At 41.5% G+C, this 18,933-nt stretch overlaps 2 protein-coding genes across 3 annotated transcripts; both read left to right on the top strand.

Moving 5' to 3' along the window:
• The first annotated feature begins 331 nt into the window (after positions 1–331).
• actn2b (actinin, alpha 2b) lies at positions 332–17,583 on the top strand. Of its 2 annotated transcripts, XM_010731576.3 has the most exons (21): positions 332–678; positions 4,214–4,328; positions 4,482–4,601; positions 4,694–4,780; positions 4,956–5,043; positions 5,336–5,414; positions 8,033–8,114; positions 8,328–8,413; positions 8,602–8,694; positions 8,974–9,204; positions 9,323–9,470; positions 9,812–9,962; positions 12,362–12,470; positions 13,291–13,431; positions 13,881–14,063; positions 14,188–14,322; positions 14,666–14,845; positions 15,043–15,189; positions 16,090–16,155; positions 16,280–16,438; positions 16,665–17,583. In XM_010731576.3, the coding sequence occupies exons 1-21, from the start codon at positions 547–549 to the stop codon at positions 16,821–16,823; spliced, it is 2,691 nt and encodes an 896-aa protein (XP_010729878.2). In that variant the 5' UTR covers positions 332–546; the 3' UTR covers positions 16,824–17,583. The 2 variants fall into 2 exon arrangements, with proteins under 2 accessions (XP_010729878.2, XP_027133216.1); XM_027277415.1 differs by lacking the exons at positions 332–678; positions 4,214–4,328; positions 4,482–4,601; positions 4,694–4,780; positions 5,336–5,414 and having other exon boundaries at positions 4,969–5,043.
• LOC104919528 (extensin-2-like) lies at positions 10,466–11,767 on the top strand. The gene is made up of 3 exons (XM_019269325.2): positions 10,466–10,550; positions 10,643–10,698; positions 10,821–11,767. Exons 1-3 carry the CDS (start codon positions 10,528–10,530, stop codon positions 11,651–11,653), a joined length of 912 nt encoding a protein of 303 aa, XP_019124870.2. The 5' UTR covers positions 10,466–10,527; the 3' UTR covers positions 11,654–11,767.
• Positions 17,584–18,933: the final 1,350 nt, after the last annotated feature.

The following is an 18,933-nucleotide window of genomic DNA, read 5'->3' as shown; positions in this document are numbered from 1 at the left end:
AAATTGTTTAGACTTGTGTAACGACTGAATACACACCACGTTCTGCCATGCCAAAAAAATACCCATTTTTTTTCACAGAGTGAATGATCCCGGTGGGTTTGTAACAGTGTTGGTAAGAATATATGGGTTTTCCAAGGAAGAAATATTTTATTTATATGTCCCAGGTTTTAAGTGTTTATGTTATGTTGTCTTGAATAAAAGTCTGAATTGGTTTTTCTACAATAAAGACTGTTTTATTGAAATCAAATCCTGCTGTAGTAGTGTCTGTGGGTGTGTGTGTGATGATGATGATGGGATTTTGGGGAAAGGTATGCAGGCGTCACATGACCCTCTAGTACTAATGATACCGTCGCTTGTTCATCTGTGGCAACCAGGGGCCAGACGTCTGTTAGGTCGAGAGGACAAGGGCAAGCGTGAGAGAGAAGAGTGAGAGAGAAGAAGAAGAAGCTGCAGAAAGTCAGGAAACTATCCACAGTTAATCCAGCTGTCCGACGTTAAGGACAACAAGTAGTTAAATATCGGGGGGAAACAGAAATTGACGGCACAATGATGACAATGACCCAGGTGGAGACCACGGTGCACTATGACAACGGCTACGAGGATGAGTACATGCTACAGGAGGATGAGTGGGACCGGGACATGCTGCTGGACCCGGCCTGGGAACAGCAGCAGAGGAAAGTAAGTCAAAGAAACTTTAAAAAATTCAAAATAAAACTGGAGTCCTAGCTTTGTTTAGACACGGTGTGATGGATGTACAACAATGTTACGATGTTATATAAGTTCGTTAAAGTTCAAATAATTGAAATAAAAGTAAAACTAATAGTTTATACCCTCATTATTATGTTTTTTGTTTTTTTATCGGACAACGAAGATGTCTAACGTCAAGCAGACATACTATAGAGCTGAATATCCGGTTAAGAGTTTCAAAATAAAACACCCAACGGCGGAGCTAACGTTTTCAAGGGCGTGAAGCATATTTATCTACAGGTAAAATGACAATTAATATATATATATATATTAGAATTATTAATTAAATAATAAGCCAAGTTAATGAAGTCATGTCATCTATAGTTTATTATTCTTTGTTTGTTTTGTACGTGGGGAATGGCGCAAACGCACAAGGCACATCTTCGGTAGCCGTTAATAACCGTTAATAACCGTTTATAACCGTTACCTGTTAGTTTAAATGTTTTAATGCGATTTAATTTATTCACATAAACTATAAAAGTAAAAAAACAACAACAATTAAATAAGTTATATCAACTTTAATTCGTCTTCCTGGCACCTACATTTAGCCAAGATAACTTATAGCAGATACAAATAATATAATATAATATAATAAAAAAATACAAATTCTAAAACGTGACTAACCCAGTTTAATTTACAACTATACGGAATTATTATTATTATTTATTTTATTTTATTACACAAATCGAGTTTCACGTTCAGTTTTATTTCGAAGGACACGGCACCACCGAACCTCCGGTGTGGTTCTCGTTACGCGCGGCTCTCTTGACGCAGCCGGGGTCCGGGGTTTGGGGTCCGTGGTTTGGGGCGGCTTGACGGACGGATGCAGTGGGTACCAGCTAACAATAGCTGTGCCTTCCAGCGGCTCTCCAGACTGCTGCCTCTCCACTGATACGCGCGGAATGCGAGCTGTCAACAGATGCTCCTAACACATGATGACACTCTCGGGATTAGAATCTAATTTTAACCCCCCGCGTCCAAAAGGCATTATAGTAGGGTTAATCCAGTGTCCTTGGTGCGGAATTCTTTTGTTTATAGAAACCATGGAGAAATATTGTGCCAGCACACCAGCTCAACTCAATATAGCCTCAGCCTCTGACACTCTCAGTTGGTTTTAAGGCTTTAACAAGTTGGCCTTAAACTGCAGCTCTGTGCACAACTGGAGCCTGTCAGCCCCCTCATGCCTATAACCTCCTGTGGCCCCCCACTGAGATGACAAAACTGTGTATTTTTGGTAACACAAGGCAGCAACACAACTGGTCCATGCACAGCTATGTTTCCAGTGTTTATCTTTTTACTGATTGTAATTTGGAGTTGACAAGCGCTCATTGAAGAGTGCAGCTGTTCAGAATGATCAGAATTGATAAATGATGGCCGCATACAGTATCACTGGTATAGGGTTTCTTTTTGGCACTGTGATGAAGCTGCTATGTTCCCCCTGGTGAACCTGTTATATATCTTATCCCACTGCCTGGCATTCACAGGGAGCAGGACTTTTGTTTTGCTCCATTAGGAGCTACTTTTAGTCACTTTTTCCAAATAATTTGAACCATGGTGCGATTGGCTTATTTTAAACCCTGCTCAACTGCTGCGGTCGCTCTTCTTTAGCTGATATTGATGTGATGGTGACAGTTTTATTAAGGAGATAAAACCTTAAGTTCCCATTTTATATTACAAAGACTGATCCTCAGACTTCAGTTCATCTTGTGCTGCCAGGTGTTACATTAAGTGTGAGCGCAGGAGTGTTATAAATAAGCAATTGATGCTCGTGTAAGTTAAATAGAAGTCAGAATAAAAAGAAAACCTTATGATCCATTCATAAGGCTCTCCATGCAGTTCACGTTTATTTTCCATCCTCCCGGACAAAGCCTGGCCAGCCTCTGACCTACTGAAAGGCATCGGCTAGTTCAGTGACAGGGCTGGTTCTCTCTGGATGTGATTCATAAATATTTTTAGCTTTAATCGTCACTGGTCAGTAGTGCTGGAGAGGGAGGCAGGAGCGAGGGGCTTGGAAAGTGGGCAGCAGGGTTCTACGACTGTGGCGGAGTCAAATTTGGAGGGGCCAGCGGGCCACGTTTCTTAACAAGGAGGGCAGCAGTTCAATGTCACATACACCCCGTGGGCTCACTCAGTGTGGAATGTGATGGCCTTTACTCTAAAGCCTGTAAGATTCTGGTTTTGCACCGGCACCCTGCGGGAAGCCTGAGTAACCGGCTGGGCACCCATACACAGTCCTACTGGGAGCAAGGACGTGTAAGCATCAGGGCTGGGAAATGTGTTAAAATATCTTCCTCAAGTCATGTCACCTTGCACACACAAGTAACGCGAGCTTCAGTTCTTTCCTCAATAACTGCTGTTATAAATGTTTCAAATCATACCGTAAACAATCACGATCACTGACCCAATTCAGACCTTTTGTTTTTGTGAAGGTTAAGGCTTATAAAGCAAAAAAAAAGCTTTCATTATAGGCCATTGTTTATCACAAACGTACAGGCTGCAGTTCAGTTGTTCACCTCATTGATTTAAGCACGTATAAACAATATATTTCATTTCTAGTCGATGATAATATTCCATTTTTAATGATTTTTATCATCACAAAAGTTCCAATTTTTATTTTTTATTGTGACATTTATTCATCCTTTTACCACACCCTTAAAAATATTTCGTCCTCTATCCATGCCTGTCAGTCTTCATACCTCAGCACAGTAATGGGAGTGACCTGGAAGAGCAGCATACATGTGCCGTGATAAAGCTATCTCCACGCGGCTGTAACCAACCGCAGTTTTAAGTGGCAAAATAGTGACAGAAAGTGACGTGACAGGAAAACTTGTTCTCTGTCCACGTGACATTTTCGTTCATGTTGACACACGGCGAGACGTTTTGCCGTTTTTTTTTTTTCTCCCCCCCTGCCGGTCTCTTATCATGAGGCACAGCAGAGCAGTCTAAATTTAAAACCTTATATCGCTCGGAATGTGCTCTGTGGTCGGCTCCCAGCTTTCATCCATACACTGCTGAGCGCCAATGGACTCTGCCGCTGGCTATTGAGAGACTTTATAAAAATAGGAGAAAGACAATGATCCTGTCTTAACATGATTTACTGTATTTCAGTGCCCACGCATGGAGTCCATTTGCTCTTATGGTTGTTAGCTGTGGAGGAAAAAAGTTGAAATTGGACATGAATGGGTCACTGAGGGTTAATCTGACAATGTAGCACTGGTCAAAGAGGTCAACATCGATCTGAGGACTTGTTAAGTTGTTAGGGGCCTCGGTTTGTTTAGGTGTTCATGCAATTAGTGTCATCCAATTAGTGGTATTTTTTTCCTGTTTTGTCTGTTTCCAATTATCTGAGCTTTACAAGACGTGCAGACATAACATAAACAGTTTTCATGTACACAGTACCATTTATCTGTATGGTGACCTTTATGAAATCCCATTTTAATTGACCCGAGTCTCCCTTTCTTGTTAGACCTTCACAGCCTGGTGTAACTCCCACCTGAGGAAAGCTGGTACTCAAATTGAAAATATTGAGGAGGACTTCAGGAATGGACTAAAACTGATGCTGCTTCTGGAGGTTATCTCAGGTTAGACCACTAAAGGAGGATGTCTGTTTTAAAAACTTCATTTTTTCTTAGTTCCTTTCAAATTGCACATTTTATTCACTGTTGGATTCATTTAGTGGCTTATTTAGTTTTGATGTGATTGTAATTGTATCAGTTACTATTTTGTCTTTGCAGGTGAGAGGTTACCCAAGCCAGACAGAGGGAAGATGCGGTTTCATAAGATTGCAAATGTCAACAAAGCGCTGGAGTTCATCACAAGCAAAGGAGTGAAACTGGTCTCCATTGGAGCTGAAGGTACCTGCAGCCTCTCTGTTTGATGAAGCCGTCGGTTGTCCAATCTGAACTCACAAACACGAGTTGATTGTAACAGGTGGTTTGACTTTCAGAGATTGTGGACGGGAATGTAAAGATGACTCTTGGAATGATCTGGACTATCATCCTCCGCTTCGCCATTCAGGACATTTCTGTGGAAGGTGAGGTGATAAAATCCAAAGAATTCAAATCTGGACGATTTTCTATAGATATTGTCTCCACTGAAGGTACATATAGGTATTGAAATCTACAAAAAGGTAACACCCTAGACAATCTCTAACCTGCGCGGAACGACATTATATGATGTAACTAATAACTGTGAATTCATGTTCTCAGAAACATCTGCCAAAGAAGGTCTTCTGCTGTGGTGTCAGAGAAAGACTGCCCCCTACAGGAATGTCAATGTCCAAAACTTCCATGTCAGGTAAGTTTCAACACATCAAATACTTATTCATTTAATCTTATGCTGTTTAGTTGTAGCAATAGTTTATGTGATTTATAGCTTATCTAGTTTGTCTTCTCATTGTAAACTGTCAAGTAAAGGGACGATTAATGTCAGCACGCATTCCAAAATAATGTTTCCATTTCATTTGGACACACGAGATCTGTATCTATATGCTGCGCCTCTACTTAATGACTCCAGCAGCTTCGTCTGTGAGTGAGATAAGCATGTTTGAACTGACGTGTTGGTTCTCTCTGCTCGTCGGCTGGTGAAGCTGGAAGGATGGCCTGGCCTTCTGCGCCCTGATTCATAGACACAGACCCGACCTCCTCGACTACTCTAAGCTCAACAAGGTGTCGTGTGGTTTCACTTGTAACCAGGATGCTGTGTTTCGGCCCTCAAACACTAACACATTGATTTACACCAAAATAACAACCCTGCCACAGTGTGAACCGATGACAACAATTCACTCTGGACACAAAATAATGGAACTAATATGCTTTTTTTTTTGTAACATGTCGACTTATGTTCTTCCCTGGTTTCCTGTTTTGATTGACTTAATGCAGGGAAGTGTTAGATATAGTTTATTTATGGCACTTTTGGATATGTGGCGATTCATCAGATCAGTGCACATTATTTCAGGTGAATTAATTTGAAAGCCAGAATGTTTGTTGTAGATAAACCCTGTGTTATTTGGCTAATGGATATAATGCCACCTTAATCTATGGATGTGTTTCTTCTTCACTGCAGAATGTTTTTATCCTGAGTGCATTCATTTAGTCACACCTTGTGATTCGTTATTCTTAAGTAAAGCTCGATTTACTTGGTTCACAATTTCAGCATAATTAGCATTAAAAAAAAGCTGTTGCTTCAGTTTGTAAGTCTGTGTTCTTTGTGCACCCTGCTGTGCACCGCCATCACGTTTGGATTTAATGGTAGGGATATGTGGCCTCTCTTGTATGACACAAGTGATAAATATGCAAACCAAAGCACACCTCCCTACAAATTACGATAAATTGATGCAAAGTTTGGCTTTCCTCATCCGGAATGCTGTTTGAGCTTGAGGTGTTTTTCAGGGAAAACAAATCTGCAGCTCATTTGAATGTTGTGGGTTTAATAGATGGCAAGGATTCTCAGTGTTCGTGAAGAAACAGGTGAGGGCCTCAGTGAGCTGTGCACAGCTGACAGCCTCCCCGTGTTTGTCAAATAGCAATAGGGCACCCTTTCACTCCTGGAAGAAAGTGCTGTCTTTAGACAGATGGGAATGCCAAGACTGCTGGGAATGCCAAGACTTCTCTCTCTCCCCCTGACAACATTCAGTTTTCATAGAACAATAGAGATGTTGTCCATAATGTTTAATGTTCAGGTTGTGATAATTGTTTATCCAACGATTGCCTGAGGCGCATGCAGATAAATTGTTTGTGGCATAAAAATTCAGACCATGTATTTATGAGAAAGCAGGCTGACCTTATTTAATAGCTGATACTGTGTATAGTAGGGGGACACCATGGCTGGTTACAAAGAGTGACATTTTCATTTGTTTTGGAAACAGAAGCAGAAACACTTTTCAGCACACAACTCACCGGCCTGACTTGGAGTTGACCCTGAGTAGTCACAGAAACATGAGCCTAGTCCCTGCAGAGCTCTGGCTTAGCTTTACCTCTACTATTGTCCATGCAGTCACGTAGTGTTCCCCAGTTAGAGGCTGACAGTCCAGGAGGAAAGCCAGAAAGATGCCTCCGAAATGATTACTATCATACTTAGCAGTCAAATCTTAATTATGACTGTGCTGGTTTTCATACTTAAGAAAGGGCAGTCGGGGTAAAATATCAAAGATAAGGCACACACACACATCATATCTGTTCTTCTCTGCTGCTTTTTTCTCTCTCTTTCAATCTCTTTGACATACCGGACATATTCACACATTCAGTCACACCTCGACTTTTCAGTTCTGCTCATGCTGCCAGGAGACAGTTGCATCGTCTGCCAGGCAGCTGTTGAGTCTGGCTCCAGGTGAGCGTGTTCGTTAAGCTTCCAGCGTTACAGCCGGCTGAGACAGCTTCGGTCAGGGGCGGGCACACGCAGAGGCCTTGGGGTATCCTTCTATCCAGCCATCCCTCCATCCAGTCATCAATTTACCACTGTATTTATCCACCTCTCTCTGTCCTGCACTGGGTCTGTGAGCAGCTGGCCCTGTCATGTAGTGTGCAAGCCCCCACCCCCCCCTACCATTGTGCAACAGTGATACAGAGATAGGGACAATAGCAGCAGCATGATAGCATGATCCCTTTACCCCACTGTTACTCACTTGTTACTGACTGTTGTCCTATTAGCAGGGAAGGGTTCACTGTCAGCTGTTGGCCTAATTTACCACACCCGCTCTTTTTAAAACACTTGGTTTCTCCTGTCAAAGTCAAGCCGCTATCTTTGATTAAATCATTTCAAGAAATATATGATGTTTATGTTTTCTTGTGTATCATTTAATAGCTGATTCATTTATGAAAAGTTTAAGGCAGTTCGGAAGTATGGATTCTTAAAAGTGAGGATTTGCTTGCCTTTGAAATCGTCTCTCATCTCAAAGACATCACTCTGACATGTTACAGACTAAAAGATCATCTGTTTGATTTAGAAAATAATCAGTAATTGTCAGCATTGAATCTGTATTTCAAACCTCAATATGTACAGAAAGTAATTTATGTTAATGGCCTTCACACAAGATCCCACTGAGACCCTTTTCATGGGACTGATCAAACTGCAGGGAAAGTTGCTAATAAACATAAACATTTGAAAACTACAAAGGCAGTTCTAGGTTTTCGTGCAGCAGCTCTCTCAACTATAAATTTAAAACGAGTGCATGTACAGTAGGTGAACAGGGAGCGTGATGTGTCCACCATAGCAGGGAGGTCAGTGCGGTGGCATTTTAAGTCCAGCATTGCTGTTCAGTGATGTAGAATTGTGTTTCTTTATTTAGGATGATCCTCTGGGGAACCTGAACCTGGCTTTTGACATAGCCGAGAAACACCTGGACATTCCCAAAATGCTGGACGCAGAAGGTAATGTTTTGCAGAATAGATGTACCCAATTTAAGTTTACAAATTCAAACGCTGAACTTTCTCGTACACTTTCGCTTTCTTTATCTTTGTAATATGCGTTTTGCAAGATTGACTTTGCTGCGCTGTTTCGGTCTGCTTCCATTCTCCAAGGTAGTTTTACACTTTTTTCTTCTTTCCTGCCACCTTGACTTTTCCTTCCTCTCGATGCCACAGATATCATCAACACCCCCAAGCCCGATGAAAGAGCTATCATGACCTACGTGTCCTGTTTTTACCATGCTTTTGCTGGAGCTGAGCAGGTATAGCGGCTGAACCTATTTTCTTACCAATATTCTATTTTTAGGTGTCCATATGTATTTTAAGGACAGAGCCTGGCACATAAATCTATCTTACGTTTTATTTCGACATGTTATTCTGAGCAACAAATCTATGATGATGATAATGTTGGATCAATGGACGCGTGGCTCACTGTTCTTTGTGCTCTCAGGCAGAGACGGCTGCCAACAGGATCTGCAAGGTGCTCGGAGTAAACCAGGAGAATGAGAAAATGATGGAGGAGTATGAGAGACTGGCCAGTGAGGTGAATGATTTCAAATTTTGTTAAGAAAAATATACAATATATATATATATGTATATATCCTCATGTATTATGATCAATATGTAACTATTACATCAAAATACTTCAAAATAAAAGTCCACACTTTTAAACACCTGTCATTCCCTCTCTTATATATGCCTTGATAAGACCTATCTGCTAAAATAATTAATAATTCATCACTCTCTTCTTGACACACTGCAATCCTAACATGGAGCTCTCCTGCCTCTCCACTCATTCCCATGTTGCCCTTGTGTTTCCCAGCTACTGGAGTGGATCCGCCGCACCACTCCCTGGCTGGAGAACCGGACCCCAGAGAAGACCATGGCAGAGATGCAGAGGAAGCTGGAGGACTTCAGAGACTACAGACGCCAGCACAAACCCCCTAAGGTGCAAGAGAAGTGCCAGCTGGAAATCAACTTCAACACCCTGCAGACCAAGTTGCGCATCAGCAACCGGCCTGCCTTCATGCCCTCTGAGGGGAAGATGGTGTCTGTAAGTCATGACTCCAGATATTCTTATCATATCAATATCAAAGAAGTGTGATTGTATGGGCCATTTGAGGCTCTTTGCTGCGTGTCAGCGAATAAGTTCAAACTGATTTTTCATTCAGGACATAGCCAGTGCGTGGCAGGGCCTGGAGCAGGCAGAGAAAGGCTACGAGGAGTGGCTGCTTACAGAGATCCGTAGGCTCGAGAGGCTGGACCACCTGGCTGAGAAGTTTCGTCAAAAAGCCACCAACCATGAGAACTGGGCCAGCGGTGAGTTGTAGTCATACAAATCTCTCTGCTATAGTATGTTCACAGGTATGCGTGCTTATCTGTTTATTTTGACTTTTTTAGCTCCATGTTATCTACAGGCATCTGTGTTTCTGCTTCTCTTCCAGCTTTTCAGTATTCAGGTGTTTCCTTAATCCAAGCAGTTTGTTCCTAATGAGATTTGATTGAAGGTTTTAGAGTCTGTCTAATGCAATCAGCCTCTAGTGGGCTGCCACGGGTCATTTTGTACATCAACACTGAGTGAGTCCAGTGGTTAGATCTAACCTGCTAATCATCTTGTTGTTGCTCTCACTCACCCTCATCTCTCTCTCTCTCTCTTTCAGGTAAAGAACTGATCCTCTCCCAGAAGGACTATGAAACAGCCACCCTGATAGAAATCAGAGCACTGCTTCGAAAACACGAGGCCTTCGAGAGCGACTTGGCAGCCCACCAGGACAGAGTGGAGCAGATTGCAGCCATTGCACAGGAACTAAAGTACGCACTCCCTTTAGCAGATGTTTGCAGTCATGTGTCATGGAGGCCCAGGAGCATATTGTCACTGCCAAACACAACATCACAAGTGGCAAAAGAGGGAGAGCTGACTAATAGCAAAATCAAATAATGCCATCTTGTTTTCTGTTTCTGTTTCTTTCTAAAGGTGTTATTTTAACAGAGCGATTGCCTGAATAGATTATAGACAGAAACACCACAACACCACACTGCACTGACAGAAAAATAGAATATGCAATTCAGTGATCCCAAAACATCTGTTTTCTTTGTTACTGTGGTAGTAAAAGTACACGAGAGACAAGCAGCGCAAAAGTACTTGGCACAATATGAACGCGCAGGCTCTAAAGTGGTGACTTTGAACCACTTCTATTACAATAGGAAGGTGGAAAGGGTGTGGTTTACAGGCACGCTGATGTTTTCAATCAGCAGTCAATGATGAGCAGCTGCCCATCGTTACCTACTCAGTCTGGGATTTGCCAAAGAGGATTTCCTGTCTCGTATATAAGTGGTGCTCTCAGAGAAGAAGATAACATTTCAGCTGTCAAGCAAAATGGCCATGTGGTTTCCTGCAAGGTATGTGATGGTTAATTGATTTTGTGTTCATTTTACATTCCTTTTTTTATAAATCATGTCCAAATTTTTGACCATGCTATTTTCTTTTGCAGCCAGTTGCTCCTCATTGCACTGTTGAGCTGCAGTGTCTATTGCTTTCCTGCCAAAGGTAGGACTGTCACTTCACTGAGATTATAAATGCGCTCTGAAAGTATTATGAGACTCACATTGACTTAACTGTATCACACTTTCTTGGCTTTACTAAATATTATCTTAACTTTCTCCCCTCAGGTTGGCGCCAGCATGATCCTAATACAGGCAGTTCCTCTAATATGGAGGCATCTCCTGGCTTTCATTATTCTTCGCCCCAAAGTGCTCCTATTCAGCCTTCTAGTATGAGTTACCCTGCTGTTTCACAGCCTCATGAACCGGTTGGAGAAGTGTATTCTAGTCCTGAAGTCCATTCAGCAAGCTCTAGTGCAGGTGTGGCTTCAAGGAATGCTGCTCCTAGTTGGAATACTGTGCAAGAGTCTGCAACTTCCTACACATCTGAGCCCAGACCTGGCGCTCTTCCCCCTCCGCCTTTGTATCAGGCAGGTGAGCTTGCGCAGTTTGACGCAAATCTGGAGTATGGTAATTCAGAAAGGGAAACTGAAGAGCTAGACTTTCCCCCACCTGCTCCATACCCAGAACCACCTGCTCCAATCTACCAGGGTGGTGAGTTGAGTAACTATGAAGCCATCTTTGATCATGGAAATGAAGAGTGGGAAACAGAAGAACAAGGTTTCATGCCCCCGGATCCCTATTTCTCAGCCCAAGCATTGCCAGTTGCTCCTACGGCACCTGAAGTGTTGCCAGCTGCTCCCACGTCTGAAAGGTCCATGTACCCAGGTTCACATGGACTAGGACCCTATGAGTACTACCTCTTCTTGACTGGTCAGCTTCCTCCTGGCACGCTCACTCACTTCAGCTCAGAATATGAGAATGGTGCAGACTACTGGGATGAGGCCCATTATGAGAGATACCATTATCCTATGGCTCAAGTTCCAACCATCACCACACAGACCCAGGAGGATTTCAGCGACATACCCTGGCAGCAGCCCCAGTACAGTACCAAATCTTAAAATGGGACTCTAAATCTTCGAACCAACTTGACGGCCGTCCGGTAAAGGCAGTGCTGTAGTTCTGCAGTTTACTCATGTCTTCTGAAATTTAAATAAAACCCTAAATGAACACCAGATGTCTCACTTTGTCCTCTGTGTTGCTCTTAATCATCATGCCGTTGTGTTCCTTAGGACATTTTCAGGTACTCAACATTACAATTAATGTGAACGCCATAGGTGCAGATCCTTGATGCATCTCTACATTCTTAAATGCTACCAATTGAAGTTGGCAGAGGTATAGAAGGGAGTCAAACACTACCAGTAAGTGATGGTAGCATCAAAGTGATGCCTTGCAGTGACGGATTAATACGTGACACTTTGCGTTTTGGAGGCAGCAACTCTGAAGTGACATAACTAGGTCAATTTTTGAAGTGTTTGTAATGGTTTTAGCCAAAGACTTGCACGTGTCCAATGGCCTTTAGCACCAAAAAAGGTAACTTGCAGACCAGCTGCATTTGTGTTTGTTTTTTTTTTTTTTTTTTTTTTTTTTAGCAGTTTCAAATTTTAGACTTGGTGTTTTTCACATTCTGCTCCATTACTGGTTTTGACATTTTAAGCTATCCACTGGCTTTTGTTTTTGCTGGGGAAAAGACAACTGTTTGGGGACCATAAAGCTGTTTTCCACAACCGAAACAAACCACGTGCTTTATTTTTTTTTTTTTTCCCCAGTGAGTTGGATTACCACGATGTGGCTGCTGTGAACCAACGCTGCCAGAGTATCTGTGACTTGTGGGACAAGCTGGGAACACTGACTCAGAAGAGGAGAGAGTCACTGGAGGTGAGTAACATTTAAGGCTGATCACAAGGATAAGATTAAAATGGTGCTATCATTGAATCTATGAGAGAAATTTATATCCATTTTGACGACTAAGTGTGTTTCCATTATACATAGTTGATTTCCTAAAACTTGTAGGGTTTATTTCAGTGCCTGTGTTAGAAGTTAAGTCCCCACAAGAGTGCGCTAATGTTCCATGTGGATTAAATGTGGAAATGATGCAGAATGAAGTTACATCCAAGACCAACTTAATCGCATATCAGTGTGAGCATATTTAGCTGCCCGTCAATGACATTTGAACAGTGAAGACAAAACAGATGATGAGGAAAGATAATTGGATGCCCGGACCCTGACCCAGATAGGTTGGTAAAACGGGACGGTGGAGGGGATAAAGAAGAAATAGATGTAAGTGTCCTGTCCATGAAGTGACTGGCTAAAAGCCCACTAGCCACTTCCTCTGATCCATGCTGGCCATTCCAGACCTGCAAATGTGTGAGGGCCTGGGAAAGGAGCCAAGGATTAGGTCTGAATGACAAGGACAGGGGTCTGTTTTCTGTCCATCTTCCACACCCTGCTCTCCCATGCCACTCAGGGACTCAGGAACAACCAAGCCACTGTAGGGGGTTAACAAGGCCATATCAGTGTTATGCACCCTGGGATTAGTAATCAAAACAGGTGAGGGGATGTTTGTTTTGGGATTTGTATGTGAGATATGAAGATGATGACTCCTTGGTTCAGGGTAGAGCCTAACGCTGAGCTGCAGGTTGGATGTTATGGGTAAAAAAATATACAACAGATATGTGTTATCTTGTAATCCTCTCAGCGGACAGAGAAGCTGCTGGAGACTATTGATCAGTTGTTCTTGGAGTTTGCCAAGAGGTCGGCTCCTTTCAACAACTGGATGGAAGGAGCCATGGAGGATCTGCAGGACATGTTCATAGTGCATACTACTGAAGAAGTCCAGGTAGGTTTACTGACAGTACTGTAGACTCACATACTTAATGTGATATATTAGTTTAACTTTACAGTGTTGCTTTGGGGTTTGTTTTTTGTTTTTTTAAAGTTGAGTTAAGATTAACTTGCTCACAATTTTCCAATGATTTAATATTTGAGTGTTTCAAGTTATATAACAGCAGATACATTTTTCTAGCATGCCCGTTTCAGAAGTTAAAAAACTTAATTTGCTCAGTTTTATTATTCATTAACACTGACAAGTAACGCAGCTAATTAAAAGGATACACGGTGCAATCTGTACCCCACCAGAGGGGCCTGCCCCACAGTTTAAGAACCAATGTTCCATAAGGAGTAATGTTAGTAGGTTTGTTACACCCACAAGGAAACCACATAATGCTATCACTCTTGATAAAATTAATTTGTCATAAAATCTCAGGACTTTCCATTTTCCCATTCCAGAGTCTCATCTCAGCTCACGAGCAGTTCAAAGCTACTCTACCTGAGGCGGATGCAGAGAGACAGGCCATCATGGGAATTCACAGTGAGGTGCAGAAAATTTCCCAGAGCTATGGGATCAAGGCCAGCATTATCAACCCGTACAGCACCATCACAATTGAAGAGCTTCTCAACAAGTGGGAAAAGGTAGCTTCAAAAGACAGCTTTAAAAAACTCACTTACAGACGCATATAGTGAGGAATAAAGTTATTATTCGGTTAATGAAATAAAAAAATAAGCCCTTTTGTGTGTGCATGTGTGTGTTTTCTAGGTGAAGATGCTGGTTCCTCAGAGAGATGGTGCCCTCCAGGAGGAGATGGCACGCCAGCATGCCCATGAAAGGCTGAGACGTCAGTTTGCTGCCCAGGCTAATCTCATTGGACCTTGGATACAGGCCAGGATGGAGGTTAGACATACAGGCTTCATAAGCAATTTGACAGTTATCTCCATTTAATCAAATAAAGACCTAAAATTGAAGATAATTATATTCAAATGTATTGTACATAAAGGAGGTACAATGATAGTGGGTTTCCTGATAATTATGATAATTGAATAACGCCAAGTATTATTATTATACCCGTAAAATCTTTCTTCATCAAATGCTACATGTCCTGACAGAATGTACTCTTGGCCACAGGTAAATAACTCTCTGCAGTGTCAGTAAACAAACCATCTGATCTTTAGACCAGCATCATATCATCTAAATTGGTCTAAAACTTAAGCTGACCTTGTGGGTGCTATCGTAACAGGAAATCGGGCGATGCTCTCTGGAGATAGGAGGCACCCTGGAGGACCAGATGACCCAGCTGAAGCAGTTTGAGCATGTCATTGTTGCTTACAAGCCCAACATCGACAAGTTGGAGGGAGACCACCAGCTGATCCAAGAGTCACTAGTGTTCGACAACAAACATACCAACTACACTATGGAGGTACAGGGCAGTGGCAAACAGTAAGGCAGCAGCGCGTGCATGTATCTGTGCAGCATTGATAATGAAATACAGAAACGCAAATACATACTGTATATACATACATAGATATCCAGTTTTTAAACATTCATTATTCATGAAACTGCTCAAGATTCAAGATTCTCTGTGTTAAGCCATCTGCTCTATCACCACATCAACAGCACATCCGCGTCGGGTGGGAGCTGCTCCTCACAACCATCGCCCGAACCATCAACGAGATTGAGACCCAGATCTTGACCCGGGATGCCAAAGGAATCAGCCAGCAACAGATGAATGAGTTCAGATCTTCTTTCAACCACTTTGACAGGGTAGAGCTCTCCTCCAATTTCACATCCCTTTTTTTTTTTTTTGTCCATTCGAGTGACTAAACCAAAGCAATTCAGAAAGAGTGCACGGGGTGGTGGTAATCTTGTATAAATGTTCTCCCTAGAGAGGTGTCTGTGCGCAAAATGCTGAATTTGTACTAGATGCAGGAGCAGGGTTCAGAAGGTGGATGAAAACTCTCCTTTGGCCAACGCAAATTGCCACAAATAATAAACAGTATCTGCTATTGTACAGTGCCATATTTAGCTTTATTTTAAGTGCAACAAGGGATATTTAAGTTTTAAGTCCTTTTTATTCAAGCTACATCTGTATAGATTCCACAGGCTGACGATTCATCAGCATGCCAGAGTCAACAGCATGGATAATACATCGACAAATACAACTTCAAAGTAGCAAAACATTGCTTTGTATTGATGTCCCAGATAAGAATGTTTTGTGTCTTATGTATAAAACTTCCATGTCCACTGTTAGTCACAGTAGGCTCTGTGTGTGTGTGTGTGTGCATGCCAGTATTACACTTGCTTCTCCTGAGTTTTTAAGCTCTCAAACCTCCTTTATGATAAAATCTTCCGAATCTTTAATGTCTTATCGCAAAAGCCAAAAGATTAGCTGCTTAAAGCAGAAAGCATTCCTTCTCTTGAGTTATTTGTTTTATCATTGTGCAAAACATCCGTTTGTCAGATTTGGAGAAAAAGTTTGAAAAACACTGCACATTCCACAATTTAATCTTACAGTATCGCTGTCATGTTTAATGCTATATTGATGAGCACATTGTACTGCGTATGTACCTCTGTTCTGCTTAAATCTTTTCTGTTATTTCCTCTGACTCTGCTTTCCTCCTTACTTCCTGTACGGCGAACCTGAAAATCGACTTCTGGCTTTAGAAGAAGAACGGAGCAATGGAGACTGATGACTTCAGAGCCTGCCTCATCTCTATGGGTTATGACTTGGTATGGTAATTGAAATGTGGATGGGTGGGCGGATGGGGTTATGTTATCAATAGTTCCACAATTAGCTCCCACTAATGTCTTGTTTATTGTCTTGTACTGTACAAATCCTTCTCAACTTTCTCAGGGAGAGGTGGAATTCGCCCGTATAATGCTGCTGGTGGACCCCAATGCTACAGGAATTGTCTCTTTCCAGTCTTTCATTGACTTCATGACCAGAGAGACTGCTGACACAGACACTGCCGAGCAGGTTGTGGCATCCTTCCGGATCCTGGCAACTGACAAGGTATGTGCGAATGTGTTTCGTGTTGGTGTGACTTACCGGCACATGGGCAGATATTCTTAGCCAACACTAATCTACTCTATACCAGTTATTATTTCCAAGTATTTGCCATGCCATGTTGATTTATGATCTACAGTTTTGTTCAGGAGCTTAAAATGGAAAAGGGGAGGGTGTTAGCGCAAATCTTTCGGGAACTTGTCTGAAGCGCATTTTATTTTCACTACCACAGCCCTACATACTAGTGGAGGAGCTGAGGAGAGAACTCCCCCCTGAGCAAGCCGAGTATTGCATCATGAGGATGCCGCCTTACAAAGTCCCTGGAGCGCCACCAGGGGCACTGGACTACACTGCCTTCTCCACCGCCCTCTATGGAGAGAGCGACCTTTAACCAACTAGAAAACCTTTCATTTACTGACCGTTTACCTAACCCCACCCCACCCCGTGCCTTCCATCTCATGATGAATTTAAGGATCTATAAAGAAGGTTAGATCAAATATGTTGAATGAAATGTGTTTGTGACCATATCAGGTTTTTGTTCATTAATTTTCTGAAGCATTAGACCATCCACAATCATATTGAGCATTGTCATGTGTCTCTTCTTGTGTCTTCTTGGATTTAAGATGTCCCCTAAACTAATAGACATCACCATGTTCAAATTATTTTGTGAGAAACAACGCACTGTGCATTTTATCTTGTGTGGCATGGTACTTGTGCTCTGTGATGAAAGTAAAACTAGAAGAGAAATTTACTCCATCAGAAATACTTAATACGACAAATGGATTTCCAGTTAAGTTGTTTTTCATATTTCCTTGTACTGCCTTTTATTTTAGGAATGCGGACTTCTGACTTGGTGTTTTGAGAAGGGAATTGCAAAAGCAATTTCAGACCTACTGCCATTCAACAATAAACTGTAGAAAATGGGTTCCCAAAAGGCCAAAAATATACAGAACCGACAGAGGCACGGGGTGAAACCACATGAACGCAAAAGTAAACTTTTACAATCTCTCAGCGAGTTAAAGGCAGGGAACACGGAAGACTGAATGTGCAGTATGCATGAGTAATGTGTTTAAAGATAGAACAATTAAGATAAAGGCATCAACAAATACACTGATGCTTCCGTGTGCCTAGAAAATAAGTACAATAAACTCACTGATAAGAAAATATCCGGATCAAACATAAAATTGTCTGTGGCGGTGGTATAAATCTAAAGCCCTATTGGAGGTTAACTTATATCCTTGTCTGTATTTGTGCTTTATTTTACATTACATGTGCTGACATTCTTCTGTCTTTCCCGAATTATTTGTAAAGACACGCAAGCACTCTTTTGTTTGCTCGAGAAAGTTTTGGCTTAAAAAGCCATCATCACTGATGTAAACTCCATATTTAGTCATCTTTGTACGGCTAATTGTGTGTGCTGACTAAATATGTTTACTTTTGTAGTCGACTTGTTTCCCTTTCTTTTCTTTTTTTTGTTGGTACTGTATATATTTGGCCTTCTGTGTACCATGTGAGCAGAAATAGTATTCGAAGAATTCTAATACTGTCACAAATTGAGTATTTAAATATGCAGTAGTGGCAGTGATTTACCCAAAATGCGCTGGTTGCGTACGCTTGATGCTAAAGTTAATTATTTTCTGCTAAAACAATATTTATGCGATGTTCTTATTGGAAAAATACTGATAAATCAAACGCTTTGTGCTCCTAATTTCACATCCTTTATGAATCATGCAAGAATGTTAAAATACTGTGGAAGTTAGTCAAAGTAATGAAATTTTCTGTGAAGCGGCTCATTGGCTCACACAAACGAACACAAAGGAGCACACTACTAATTTAATACTCTATCTATGCAAACAATGCCTTAAAAGAAACTTTGCCTTAGACATCACTGATCTCTCTAGGTGGTGACAGCTGTGCTTTGTTGTATTTCAGTAGGACAATAAAGATACTCAGGCAGTACTGACACCTTGAAGACATTTGCTGGCTCTGTAATCGACAAATTCAGTGGATTACACTTTGTATTTGAGAATAATGGATTAATTAAATAAACTGTTTGTGACTAATTCAAACATGGATTTCAACCTGATAAAATCGTTGCCTGTATTATGTCTTTTATTTGCAATTTGTCTTTATACCGGAAAATATTTAAATCTACATGTAAACAAAAGCTCCATCAGGTTGTAATAATAGCAAGACAACAAGCCTTTATTTTCAGTTTCAGTATGTCATCTCCATCTCCGTACAACATTATAATTTAGATCTGTAATGTGGTCGGAAATTACAGGTTGAGGCTTGAACAGGTACACATTTAATAATACAGTACATATTGTGTGACTATAGGAGAAGATCCTGATGAGATGGATTGTGTGGGTTGTATTGGCAGTGCCATACTTTATATACAGTTTTACAATCAACATCAATTTGCTTGGCCAGAGAGAGGCTAACCTAATGAAAAATACATTACTTGGGGAAAGTAGTTCAGACTTTGTCGAAAAGTGCAA

The sequence above is a fragment of the Larimichthys crocea genome, chromosome III (assembly GCF_000972845.2).
Source record: "Larimichthys crocea isolate SSNF chromosome III, L_crocea_2.0, whole genome shotgun sequence".
NCBI classification, from domain to species: Eukaryota; Metazoa; Chordata; class Actinopteri; family Sciaenidae; genus Larimichthys; species Larimichthys crocea.
The sequence above is the reverse complement of the archived record's forward strand: the minus strand, read 5'-3'. Positions and strand labels throughout refer to the sequence as shown.

Coding starts and splice junctions, on each gene's coding strand:
- actn2b (XM_010731576.3), top strand. CDS start 547: ATGATGACAATGACCCAGGTGGAGACCACGGTGCACTATGACAACGGC. Junction 8,414..8,601: donor CTTTTGCTGGAGCTGAGCAG/GTATAGCGGCTG, acceptor TTGTGCTCTCAG/GCAGAGACGGCTGCCAACAG. Junction 16,156..16,279: donor TCTCTATGGGTTATGACTTG/GTATGGTAATTG, acceptor CAACTTTCTCAG/GGAGAGGTGGAATTCGCCCG.
- LOC104919528 (XM_019269325.2), top strand. CDS start 10,528: ATGGCCATGTGGTTTCCTGCAAG. Junction 10,551..10,642: donor GCCATGTGGTTTCCTGCAAG/GTATGTGATGGT, acceptor TTTCTTTTGCAG/CCAGTTGCTCCTCATTGCAC. Junction 10,699..10,820: donor CTATTGCTTTCCTGCCAAAG/GTAGGACTGTCA, acceptor TTCTCCCCTCAG/GTTGGCGCCAGCATGATCCT.